We start from the raw sequence: 12778 nt of genomic DNA, 5'->3' as shown, positions 1-12778 counted from the left end.
GACCAATAAAGCTCATCGTTTATGTAGCGCAATAATGAGTCTCAAAGGCTTGATTTGAGGAGTTGCTCACTAATCTAGGACACAAGACCGAATTACTCTCATCAGCTAATGAAACTTACTTCTACAAAGAAGGCCATCATGGTCAGCCTGTGTTTCTTATCACCTCTGTCGAGGAGTGGGATCACTAGGTCCAGCAGCATCCTTGTGGTCTCAGGGCAAGCATAGTGCACCATGGCTCTGTGACACAAAGCAGAAATACCTTTGTTAGTAAGGGAAGAAGCACGTTCTGCAACAAGGGGGTGAGGGGTCAGCTTGGGGCCACATGGCAGCCCAGAAGTGAAGAATGTTTCATTCTGGAATTGCCCCCACTAGCAGGACTGACTGCATGGAAAATGCTTGTGTATTACCTGGCCAGCAGGCTCACCCCACGGAGGTGATCTTGGGGGCTTTGTAGGAGGATCCAGCCTTGCTCCTTCTCCATAACAGTCAGCTCGGAACGGCAGCCAACACAGAGAAGCAGCATCTTTATAGCCTCCACTGCAGAGCTAGATTCAAACAACACACCAGCGTGACTGAGTGCCAGGAGCCCCCTCATGGTAGGTCTGTCAGGGAGTGACGGATTCACTTGTGTGTGGAAAGACACACCAATGGTTTAAATAGAGCTTAGGAAGGCACAGGTTCGTGACTGGGGTTCCTAGGCACTATAGTAATACAATTTAGTAATATGAAGAAAGAGAAAGAGTTCTGAGCAAATCCTACAGACAATTGCACATCAGCACTAGGGCATGTCAATGTCACAGAACAGGAGAACTTCAGCCCTTTAGTGTCGGACCCACATTCCTTTGACACACTGGCAAATTGGCTCCCACTAATTTCTCCCCATAGCTGCTGGGATAGTCTTTCTCTTCCTCTGCAGTGCATTGGTCGGTATGTCATTTACCACTGAGAGACACCCTTGCAACCTAAGCCCTGCCTGCTAACTCCCTCAGAATTAGAGAGTTATGGAAAACCTGCAGGGGCCACATGAGAGCTGGAGAAGAGAACTATGACTTCTCTATGACTGTCCATGTAATTAGACCGTTGACTTTCCAGTAGGCGCAGTACCTGGTGTGGAGGCTCTGCCGGCTGCTTTCCCTTCCAGAGACTTTATCCCCTGTTATGCTCTGTCCCAGGCTGAAATGGATTTCGACAAGAAGAGCCATTAGCAGCTGAGGATAGAGGCGGGTTATGGCATCTCTGGACTTGCTCACCGAGATCATCTCATAGAGGGCGCATGTGGCCTGAAGAGGGAACAAGACAGACACAAGCTTACTTGGAAATCCTACTCCCTCCTGCATCAATTCTCAGGACTTCCTGCTTATGTGCTATGAAACTCCCCTGATTCATGGAGAAACAAACCGAGTTAAACTGCCCTGAGCAGCAGGGCGGGGGAAGCCGGGCACTGGCAGGTTGAAGGCTTTGCCTTGTGGAGTCTGGTGACACTAGGCTGCATTGCCACACAGGGGACCTAGCTTTGATTTCGGATCTCGCAGAGCTTCCTGACCTGCAGGGGCTGCAGACACAGCATGCTTGGGGTGGGGGTAATGCCTCATGGGACTAAGAATGGGAGAGAATAAATTAATGAAGAGAAGAGTGGCTCTTTCATCAGCTTCCTCGGCATCTTTCTTCTCCCTCATTTGGACTTCCACCGTCATTCTTTCATGCTTGCATTGTTTCTTGGCTTCCAAGTGCCTCAGAGGGGCCTTTTCTTCTGCATCTGGGGTATAGGGGGGCTGAGACCCTGCTTTTTGGACAAAGTCCATGAGCAAATCTCTCAGTTCGTGTTCTGCGGCTTTCTTCTTAACAGATAGCCCCCTTTCTTTACATACTTTTTCAAGTTTTTTTGAGTCAAGACTCTCATAGGATTGTGATTCACCCATTGTAACTCATCTTTAACCCTTAAAACTCTCCATATCAAATTTAAACTTTAAATAGTGTTGGGTTATGATCTTTAAGCCCAATTGACCTGTGGCATGTGACTCCTGTGCTGACTACGCCAATTGTCACGCTCTCTGGAGTGGTTCACAACTGTGAGTGCCAATCTTAGATCAGACTGTCATAAAACAGGGCAGGCACCCCAAACTAGTAGTATATTCTATAATTGGATTTCACAAAGCCAGTAACAATTGTGCATTCCTGGATTACAGTACCAGTTTTACCAAGGACAGTCTTACCACAGACAGTCCCCTTAGACACTCCAGCCTATCTTGTCACCCAGACAAACTGAACTTTGTGATTAAAGGTTATTAAAACCAAAAATCACACCACATCAGGTTACTCCCAACCCCAAAGGGTCAGTCACTTACCCTAGGTCAATTGGTACTCTGGATCTCACACCAAAAACAACACTGGCAGCCAATTCTCTAGTAAACTAACTAAAGATTTATTAGCTAGGAAAAATAAATGAGAGTTATTGAGAGGTTAAAGCAGGTAAAATACATTAACAGGTGAGTCAAAATTTGTAAATCCCAAATGATAGCGGAGATGTAGTAATCTCTTGGTTTCCTAAAAGTCTTTTCAGGAACCCAGATGTTTCTGGGGATCTCCATTTTGCATTTGGCATCTTCTCTGTAAGAGTCCAAACAGTCAGAGATACAGGATCATTCCTTGACATCTATTTTATAGCTTTTCCAGAAACCAATCTGAACAGTGTCTTTACCCAAGTGGGTTTTGATGAGTAGGAAATTCAGACTTAGTCTGTGAATTCCCGTTGTCAAACACAGTAGCCCTTGCTTTGAAGTTAGCAGTCTTCTTCATTTACATTTCCAAGGCTCCAATTGTGTTTGATGGGTAATTTAATTACAGGGATATACACGATGCCAATGTAATGTAATAGCAAACAAGAATCCTTCATTAGTTTTCATACACTTTACACATCAAGTTCATTCTCATCTTTTAACACCAACGCACACTTTTGATCTAGGGTTAACTAATTACAGGGATATACACAATACAATAGCAATCAACAGGTTATAAAGATAAGTGTTTCCTTTAACTTTTCCTTTGAACTAAACAAACACACAGGTGAACTGCCTGATTACACTACAATAGCTTTTGATGTCTTTGATTTCTGTTAGCATCTGAGTGAATTAGCCTGCAACCCTATCCTGAGCTGGCACCAGGGCAGACAGTGTCACAGCGGTTTCTCAGAGCTCCAACATGGATGCGATGAATGGAACCCTCCCCCAAGGGTTTGTCAGGACATTATGGAGTAGCCCCAAAACGGAGGGGATAGTCTGTCCCTGTAAAGGTAGCGGTGCTAGGGGTCAGCCCATCCTTGTCACGTGGCGTGGCCCTGTCAGATTTTGAGATGTCTGATATACGTAAGGAGCTGGGAAATACTGGTAGGGAAGAAGTGGTCCAAGGAATAAGTCGTGCTCAGGAGGAACTCCTGTTATGTTTCTGTAAGGACCTGGAACCAGGAGCCTTGCAAAATGGGAGGGCCAGGACTCCCCTCTCTCCCAGTGAATTGGGATGAGCTTTAGGAAGGGGATCAGCATACATGCTGCCTCCTCCCTCCTAGCAGAGAAAACACCAGCAGGAGAAGGCTGAACCCAGGGGTGCTGGAACACATTGTGTAGTGGGGGTGCTGAGAGCCATTGAACCAAACTGTAAACCCTGTATATGATGGAAACTGCTTCAAGCCAGGGGGTGCTACAGCACCCCCGTTCCCCCAGTTCCAGCACCTATGCCTGAACCCTCTGAGCCTGAGGACTGACTGGGGAAAAAGGGCCACCAGGAGAATCTGGCTAAGGCCCCACAGTTGGCTAACTTACAACCCAGCATAAAGGAGGAGACTGGGGGAGTCCTGCCTGCAGGAGAGGTGGAGGGACTGCCTGAAGTAAATGCCACCTCCAGGAGGAAATCTAGGAGGCAGGGACTCCTATCTTATGGAGGGAAACCAGAAGGACTGTTTGAAACACAGCCCAGCTGCTGCCAGGGAGGCTGGGAACAGCTTTGAGGAAGTTCCTCAGAAGTTGGGTGGGAAGAAGTCACAAGGAGCCACAAATCCAGGGCAGGAAAAGCAGAAGCTGCAGACCCATGGGAGTTGCTAACAAGCAGGAAAAAGGGAGGAGCAGTTCAGGGAAGTGGTGAGGGATTGAAGGAACAGTCCTTAGCAGCCTCTCATGGGGTCCGTGGGCTGGAACCCAGAGCAGAGGTCAGGTCTGGGTTCCCCAGCAAGAGGCAAAGTACCGACCTCAGGACTAAGAGACCAAGAATGATGAGGCTCAGATGGGGGCTGAGGGTCTGGCACAGAGGCCACTACATGTTGGGTTTTCCCATATTGGACTTTTCTGTTAACCCTGGAAGAGGTGACGTGGCCAGAGGGCCAGACCATGGAACCTGCGGAGTGTTGCAGAACCAAGAGGCTGGACAAGGGGACACCAGTGTGGAATAAGCCCTGCAACATCATGTCCTGGCATGAGGAGGCGCGTTGGCGGTGAGTGTGCCGTGTGACAGAGACATAGGATAGATTTTACTGTATGGGGCTATGGATGTTCGAACAGGGACTTACGGCAGCAGACGTGTGAGAGGCTTGGTGCTCAGAGCTGTGGTGACTCTGCAGCTTCACAACCAGGTTCTCCATCACCTGTCCTCCGAGGGCCGGGTCAGCAGATAGGAACTGCCATAGCTCGGCCGCATTGCTAGAAATTCAGAAATACGGCAACATGAGGGACTGGATGGCTTAGGAGAAAAGCTATTAAACCTCTTCACCAATGTAACCTCTTTGTAAGAGAAATCCTCCTGTGGAGCCAACGCCCTGCCCAGCAGTCCAGTCCCCAGAGCTTGTGCAATTCAATGTGGAGCATGAACAAGGACTCCATGGACCTCAGATTGAGAATCACTGGCACAGGATATGGAGCATTTCAGCTCAAGGCTGCCAGTGTGAATCTGGCCTCAATTGGTCACGACCTGTTACTGGCTGATGGCTAATACCGAGAGGCTGATGGCTAATGGCTAATACAGCTTCTCTAGCAGCAGATGTCCTATCTGAAATGAACTAAGGGTCTCGGACCAGTGCCCAGTGCACGCTGTCCACATTACAGAGTCAACCACCACACTTGGCCCTTGTTGGTAGGTTCAGGGATTGAACAGGACATGGAGGCTGAATGAGCCTTTCTTGCCTAGTCGGCAGCCCCTCCAGCTATGAGCTCAGAGTGTTGTTAGGGGCAGTGTGGAGGAAGCTTCATCGTCACTTCCTGGGCTGCAGCTGAGGTCTTCATTGTCCAAGGGTGTCAATGGGGCACCTTTCACCAGCATTAAATTCCCTTTAAAAAAAAAGGGAGCGGGCATGCAGCAGCGTGGCTCAGATCTCCACAGCGCTCAGCCAACAACTGTGTGAGGGAGGGTTTCAGTGGAGTCCTCTGATATGCAGGGCTGGCTCTAGGATTTTTGCCACCCCAAGCAAAACAAATTTTGGCCGCCCCCACTTTTTTTTGTGTGCCCCTCTCCCCCAGCCCTGCCCCAACTCCACCCTTTCCAAACCCCTTCCCCAAATCCCCAGCCCCGCCTCCTCACCTGGGCGTGCCACATTTCCCCCCCCGCCCCCATTGCGTCCTGGGGGCCCCCGCAACCTCCTGCCCTAGCTCACCTCCGCTCCGCCTGCTCCCCCGGGTGCGCTGCCACTCTGCTTCTCCCCCCTCCCTCTCAGGCGAAGGAGGGGGGAGAAGCGGAGCAGCGGCGCGTTCAGGGGAGCAGGCAGAGCGGAGGTGAGCTACGGTGGGGGGGGCGCAGGAAGTAAAGGGGGGTAGAGGATCCGCTCCCCGCTCCAGCTCACCTCCGCTCCACCACCGCCGCCTCCCCCGAGCGCCCTGCTGCTCGACTTCTCCTCCCTCCCAGACTTGCTGCGCGAAACAGCTGTTTCGCGCGCAGCAAGCCTGGGAGGGAGGGGGGAGAAGCGGAGCGGTGGCGATGCGCTCAGGGAAGCAGGTGGAGGTGGAGCGGAGGCAAGCTGGGGCGGTGAGCTGGGGTGGCGGGGGCACTTTTTCCCCATGCCCCGGAGTCAGCACCTATGATGGCCGGTTCCAGAATGCCGCCCCTAGAAATGTGCCGCCCCAAGCACCTGCTTGTTTTGCTGGTGCCTGGAGCCGGCCCTGCTGATATGGATTGTTTTTGGAACTCACCGCTTGGGATCATCCATCATAAAACCACGCTTTGCGTAATCACTGTTGCTCAACTTTTCCTGCCCAAACACAAATGTGCTTCAGACAGCAAACGTTCCACCTAGGCTCACTATCTGTACGTTCCGATGAAGGAGAACGGCGGAATGAGCTCTGCGCTTGCCAGACGGAGTAGCAAAGGGATAGTGAACTCAAGAACACAGATTTAAATCCACCCCCTGCTCCAGGACCCATGAGCACTGACCGTAGGTGTGGGGGACTGTGCTTTTGAGAACCCCTCCCACAGGCAGATCTCTAACAAGTCCCAGGGGCCGAGAGAGAGGGACTGGGAATGAGAGCTCCTGCCTTGCACATGGGGAGACACATTCAGGGAATGGGGGAGAGGAATCTCTGACAGGCGGATTTCGCTCGCTGTGGTTTGTGGCTGAAAAGAGAAGAGCCATCAGGAGGAGAGGGCAGGTAATTTGTCCCATGTAGAGGGGGGAGATTCAGTCCTCAACAGTCAGTGCTTTATACTTTGCCTTAGTAAGACCAAACAATGTGCTCAGTGGTGAGGTTCTCATATAGGGCCTCAAAGGATCACGCGAGGCCTGCAGAGTGGAGGCATTTCGTACCTGTCTGTAGGGAAGGAGTAGTCCAGAAGGCATGAGATCACTGTGTCCAGATGCTCCGCCTCGCCAGCCAGCAGGGCCACTAACTTCTTCATCAGGGTCCTGGAGCTGGGCTGCTGGACTGAATCCAACCGGCTGCAAACCCCAGCCACAAGGTCTGCTGCCTGAGAGAGAGGGAACTAGATGAGACGGGACAAGACTCTCATCCCATCCTGCAGCTGGGGCAAGAGGGAACCTCAGCATCCCTGGAGAATCAGAGTTAGCCTCTAGGTTTTGCCTAAAAGTCACAATTTCCTATATTATTGGCAGGGCTCATTTCAGAGCCTTACAAGGTGCATTGTCGCAAAGACCACATATCAATGGCTCAAAGGAGATGAGTCCTATCTAGGCACAATACAGAGGTAACATAAGAATGGCCATACTGGGTCAGACCAATTGTCCATCTAGTCCAGTATCCTGTCTTCTGCTGGTTCCAGATGCTTCAGAAGAAATGAACAGAACAGGGCAATTTATCGAGTGATCCATCCCCTGTCACCCAGTCCCAGTTTCAATCAGAAGGCGTAGGGACACCCTGTGCACGGTGTTGCACCCCTGACCACCTTGGCTAATAGCCATTGATGGACCTGTCCTCCAGGAACTTCTCTAATTCTTTTTTGAACCTGGTTATACTTTTGGCCTTCACGACATCCCCTGGCAATGAGTTACGAGTTGTGTTGTGTGAAGAAATATTTCCTTAGGTTTGTATTAACCCAGGTTTGTGTGTGTGTGTGTGTCTGTGTGTGTGTGTGTGTGAAAGGATAAATAAAACTTCCCTATTTACTTTCTCCACACCATTCATGAATTTATAGGTGTGGGCATCCCATGGATTTATACAGAGGCAATATGATATTTTCTGTCTTATTATCTATCCCTTTCCTAATGCTTCCTAACATTCTGGTAGCCTTTTTGACTGCCATTGCACACTGAGTGGATGTTTTCAGAGAATTGTCCATGATGACTCCACCCTTGAGTGGTAACAGCTGATTTAGACCCCCTCCGTTTGTATGTATAGTTGGGATTATGTTTTCCAAGATACAGGAATCAGACTAGAAGATCTGATGGTTCCTTCTGGCCTTAAACTCTCTGAACGTATGACTGTTCCCAGCACTGGGAATTCTAGTTTCCGTCCATCTCAGCAGCAGCGCCCCATACCTTCTCCACCTTAGTCCCACCGCTGTTCACCATGGCAGACAGCAATCCCTCTGCAGTTGGCTGGCAGTTATTGTTGCAGTGATTCGTCAGGCCATCCATAACAGTCAGAATGAAATCTGTCCTCTCTCTTGAGTTGAAATAGACTCCAAAGAGCTGAAGCATACAGGGAAAACTGTAATTTACAAAAGGCCTCGTCCTGATTCCACGGGGGGCTGATAACTACTGGAGCCCAGAGAAAGCCCTGTCTGGGGGTTGCAGGTCCTCTCCAGCTTCTCAGGGGCTCTGTTTTACTCCTTTCTATTACAGGGCCCCAGTGGCTGATGAGGCTTCTGCTGTGAAACCATATCACTCACAGTGAGGCAAGAGGACTAGTTAAACCATTACAGTGGCCAACCTAGGAGTGCTGCCGTGCACGTCAGGATGTGCATTTAGTGGTGTCAGACTCCTACTTCTCAGGCATCCGAGGTGCAAGGGTCACCATTAAAAGATCAGCAGTTGCGGGATCCATGTAGTAATATTAGTAATGACTGTTACAGTACTCGGTCTTTGACTGTGACTGTATGTGATACCCTCCTACAACACATCCCAGCAGAAATACAGCACCCAAGTCCTGATTACGACACCATCACCATACTTCCTGGCTTGCAGCCTGACCCAAAGACCATTGAAATCAATGGAAAGACTTCCATTGGCTTCAATAGGTTTTGGATCAAGCCTATATAGTATAGACCTCATTGTGACAGCTTCTAACAACCCAAAGTACTAGAGCAGCAGGCGTTCAACCTTCCCCATATGGACACTCCCTTTCCTATACTAGGACCCTCCCAGAGTCCCCTTCCAAACTAGCCAAGAGCCTGTCCCATTTGGCAATAAGGAAAGGGCAGGGTGGCTGTGCCCCCCAGGTTGGGAACCCATCTGCTAGAGCAGTGGTTCTCAATCAGGGATACGCATACCCCTGAGGGTACACACAGGGGCGGCAGGTTTGTATATTTTTTGGCATTGCTCAGAATGGGTCCAAGTCCCGCCTCCCCCTACACCTGCCTAAGGCTCTGGGAGGGAGTCTGGGTGCGGGAGGGGGTTTGGGGTGCAGGCTCTGGGAGGAAGTTTGAGCGCAGGCTCTGGGAGGGAGTCTGGGTGTGGGAGGGGGTTTGGGGTGCAGGCTCTGGGAGGAAGTTTGAGTGCAGGCTCTGGGAGGGAGTCTGGGTGCGGGAGGGGATTTGGGGTGCAGGCTCTGGGAGGAAGTTTGAGTGCGGGAGGGGTGCAGGCTCTGAGATGGAGTTTGGGTGCTGGGTGCAGGCTCTGGGTTGAGGCAGGGGGCTGGCGTGCAGGAATGGCTGCGGGCTCTGGGAGGGAGTTTGGGTGCTGGGTGCAGGCTCTGGGTTGAGGCAGGGGACTGGGGTGCAGGAGGGGCTGCGGGCTCTGGGAGGGAGTCTGGGTGTGGGAGGGGGTTTGGGGTGCAGGCTCTGGGAGGAAGTTTGGGTGCGGGCTCTGGGAGGGAGTCTGGGTGCGGGAGGGGGTTTGGGGTGCAGGCTCTGGGAGGAAGTTTGGGTGCAGGAGGGGTGCAGGTTCTGGGAGGGAGTCTGGGTGCGGGAGGGGGCTTGGGGTGCAGGCTCTGGGAGGAAGTTTGGGTGCAGGAGGGGTGCAGGCTCTGAGATGGAGTTTGGGTGCTGGGTGCAGGCTCTGGGTTGAGGCAGGGGGCTGGGGTGCAGGAGGGGCTGCGGGCTCTGGGAGGGAGTCTGGGTGTGGGAGGGGGTTTGGGGTGCAGGCTCTGGGAGGAAGTTTGAGTGCGGGCTCTGGGAGGGAGTCTGGGTGCGGGAGGGGGTTTGGGGTGCAGGCTCTGGGAGGAAGTTTGAGTGCGGGCTCTGGAGGGAGTCTGGGTGTGGGAGGGGGTTTGGGGTGCGGGCTCTGGGAGGGAGTCTGGGTGTGGGAGGGGGTTTGGGGTGCAGGCTCTGGGAGGAAGTTTGAGTGCGGGCTCTGGAGGGAGTCTGGGTGCGGGAGGGGGTTTGGGGTGCAGGCTCTGGGAGGAAGTTTGAGTGTGGGCTCTGCGAGGGAGTCTGGGTGCGGGAGGGGGTTTGGGGTGCAGGCTCTGGGAGGAAGTTTGGGTGCAGGAGGGGTGCAGGCTCTGCGAGGGAGTCTGGGTGCGGGAGGGAGTTTGGGGTGCAGGCTCTGAGTTGGAGTTTGGGTGCTGGGTGCAGGCTCTGGGCTGGGATAGAGGGTTTGGGTGTGGGAGGGGGCGTGCGGCTGGTCCAAGGATGAGGAGTTTGGGGTGCAGCAGGCAGGCTGACCCTGGGCTGGGGCCAGAGAGGAGGACTTCCCCCAGCCCTCTCCCTGCTGGCGGCAGCGAGCTCTGGGGGAGAGGAAGGGGGGGCCTCCTCACCGACCCCCAACACGACACTCATCCAAGCCCCCCCAGGCTGCTGCTCAGGAGGTCCGGCCAGGATAAGCCTCCCCCTCCCCTCCCCCGAGTCGACTCGGAGTCTCCTGCCGGGGGGGCGGGGGGGAGGGCTGCCATGCGCTCCTCCCCTCCTCCCTCCGCAGGCGTAGCAGCCACCTCAGCCTGCCCCCAGCGCCGCTTCCTTGTAGCCGGCTGCGGCAGCGGCTGGCGAGGGAGCACAGTGCGGAGCTGCAGGGGGCAGCCCCCCGCTGCCCAGGGAAGGCAGGGGCGCTTGGGGGAGGCGCTTGGGGGTGGCAGCCGGGGCCGGGAGAGGTGCGTGGGGGCGGCAGGCGGGGCTGGGAGAGAGACCCGGCCCCGAACATTGGTGGAGTTGGGTCCCCTGGGCCCTGAATTTTCTCAAGCCCGGGCACCATGGGCCCATATAACTTGCCGTCCCTGGGGGTACAGGGGGTACATCAACTCATCTAGATATTTGCTTAGTTTTACAACAGGCTACATAAAAAGCACTAGCAAAGTCAGTCCAAACTAACATTTCATACAGACAAAGATTTGTTTATACTATCTACTATATCAGTGTTTCTTAATCTGAGGGTGGCAACCCCCAGGGGGGTCATGGGATGGGTTTAGGGGGGGTCACAAGTTTAGGGTCGCCATTGGGGGTGGCAAGCAGGGCCCCCGCAAATCTAAGATACATGCAGAAGCTGAAGTCCAAGCCAAGCCCACTGCCTACGTTTGCCAACTTTGTAATATTTAAAAACCGGACACTCATGCAGGAGTGCTGGACCTCTTCTGCCCCGCCTCTTCCCCCCGAGGCCCTGCCCCCCATTTGGTCCTCTTCTCCCCTTCCACTGTTGCTCACTGCTCTTCCCCTCTTCCCCGCCCAGGTCGGGAGCAATTTGCCTGCTGGGAGCTGCAGCCGCATGATGTGGGTAGGTGGCGGCCCCGGTTGAGTAGGGGCTGGTGCGGGTGATGACCTGGCACCTCCCCACCTCCCTCACCCGCAGTAACTGGACTTTGGGTGTCCGTCAGTAGATCTGACCGGACACTATCAGATCCCCTTTTCAACCGGAATTTCTGGTCGAAAACCGGGCACCCGGCCACCTTACCACCGCCCGGGGCTCAAGCTGAAGCCCGAACCCCGCCCCCTGGGACTGAAATCAGGTACAATAGTCTGGAAAGGTTGAGAACCACTTGCTGCAGAGTAGATCACTCTTTATGAGCACTTGTTGTCTTCACTGTTGTAGCTGTGTCGGTCCCAGGGTATTAGAGACACAAGGTGGGTGAGGTTCTATCTTTTATTGAACCAACTTCTGGTAGTGAGAGAGACCAGCTTTTGAGCTACACAGAGCTCTTCTGTCTCTGTCTGAAGAAGAGCTCTGTATGGCTCAAAAGTTTGTCTCTTTCACCCACAGAAGTTGATCCAATAAAAAAATTGGACCTCACCCATCTTGTTTCTTTCTGAGCATGTCATTTCTAGCCATGAGTAAGGGCAGGAGCTGTAATTCTTGGGTAAGCCATACACAATAGAGATGGGCGATCGAGGGACAGGAAGTAGTTTGGAGCTGTGCGATACCGTATTGTACTGACACCAATGTAGAATGGTCATTAGTGCCAGGATGTGATTACCTCTGCGATCCTGGAGGGGCTGTTGCAAACCACAGTGGGGCTCCAAGCAGCCAGAAATTCCTTGTTCCTCTGGTCAGTCCATTCCACATTCTTTCTGTCCAACTGTGCAACTGAAATACATGTTAATACCACTCTTAACTTTCCATTCTGCTTCCTGGCTTCTGCTCTCATCCCTCTTTACTGGACAAAGCCCTTTGTTTGGCCCTGATCCAGGAAAGCATTTAAGCACATACATTATTCTAAGCAGATGAATAATCCCAGGGACTTCCGTGGGACTACTCGCCTGATGAAAGTTACAGATGTGCGTAAATGTTGTGCTGGATCAGAGCCTTGACCCCCAGAGTAAAGTGACTCTATCAAGTGGTGACTGGAATCTAGCCAAAACACTTCAGTGGCATAGAAGTGGATTAACACAGTCATGAATCGAGCCCCAGATTTGGATCCAGATTTCCAACAGCCATCAAAGTTCTGGGGCGTTCGGGGTACAGGCATCTCGAACTGAACTAATTGGTCTGATGGCGTTGAATCCCCTATCATCGTGTCCCACTGACCCTTCCCATTCCCACTGATGGAATGAGCTCTACCAGTCTCAGTTTGCGGTAACGTGTGTTGCCTTTCTCTGTATTCCCCCCCTCCCCTTTCCTTTCTTTGAAAGTCAGGGCTAGAATTACGGGATGACTATCAGACGCTTGTTTCTAGAGCCACAAAAAAACCAGCACTCTGTTCAAAGGAACAAATACCGAGCCAGATGCTCTACTTCTTCCTCAGGCACTATCCTGAACGGGAGCTTTGCC

At 52.6% G+C, this 12778-nt stretch overlaps 1 protein-coding gene across 1 annotated transcript; it reads right to left on the bottom strand.

The window, feature by feature from the left end:
- Positions 1–957: 957 nt before the first annotated feature.
- On the bottom strand, positions 958–12088 carry LOC135978153 (maestro heat-like repeat-containing protein family member 7). The gene is made up of 5 exons (XM_065579196.1): positions 11985–12088; positions 7964–8116; positions 6776–6936; positions 4556–4685; positions 958–1280 (listed from the first exon to the last, which is right to left on the bottom strand). The coding sequence occupies exons 2-5, from the start codon at positions 8060–8062 to the stop codon at positions 1044–1046; spliced, it is 627 nt and encodes a 208-aa protein (XP_065435268.1). The 5' UTR covers positions 8063–8116; positions 11985–12088; the 3' UTR covers positions 958–1043.
- Positions 12089–12778: the final 690 nt, after the last annotated feature.

Source organism: Chrysemys picta, unplaced genomic scaffold (assembly GCF_011386835.1).
Source record: "Chrysemys picta bellii isolate R12L10 unplaced genomic scaffold, ASM1138683v2 scaf145, whole genome shotgun sequence".
Classification (NCBI taxonomy): domain Eukaryota; kingdom Metazoa; phylum Chordata; order Testudines; family Emydidae; genus Chrysemys; species Chrysemys picta.
The sequence above is the reverse complement of the archived record's forward strand: the minus strand, read 5'-3'. Positions and strand labels throughout refer to the sequence as shown.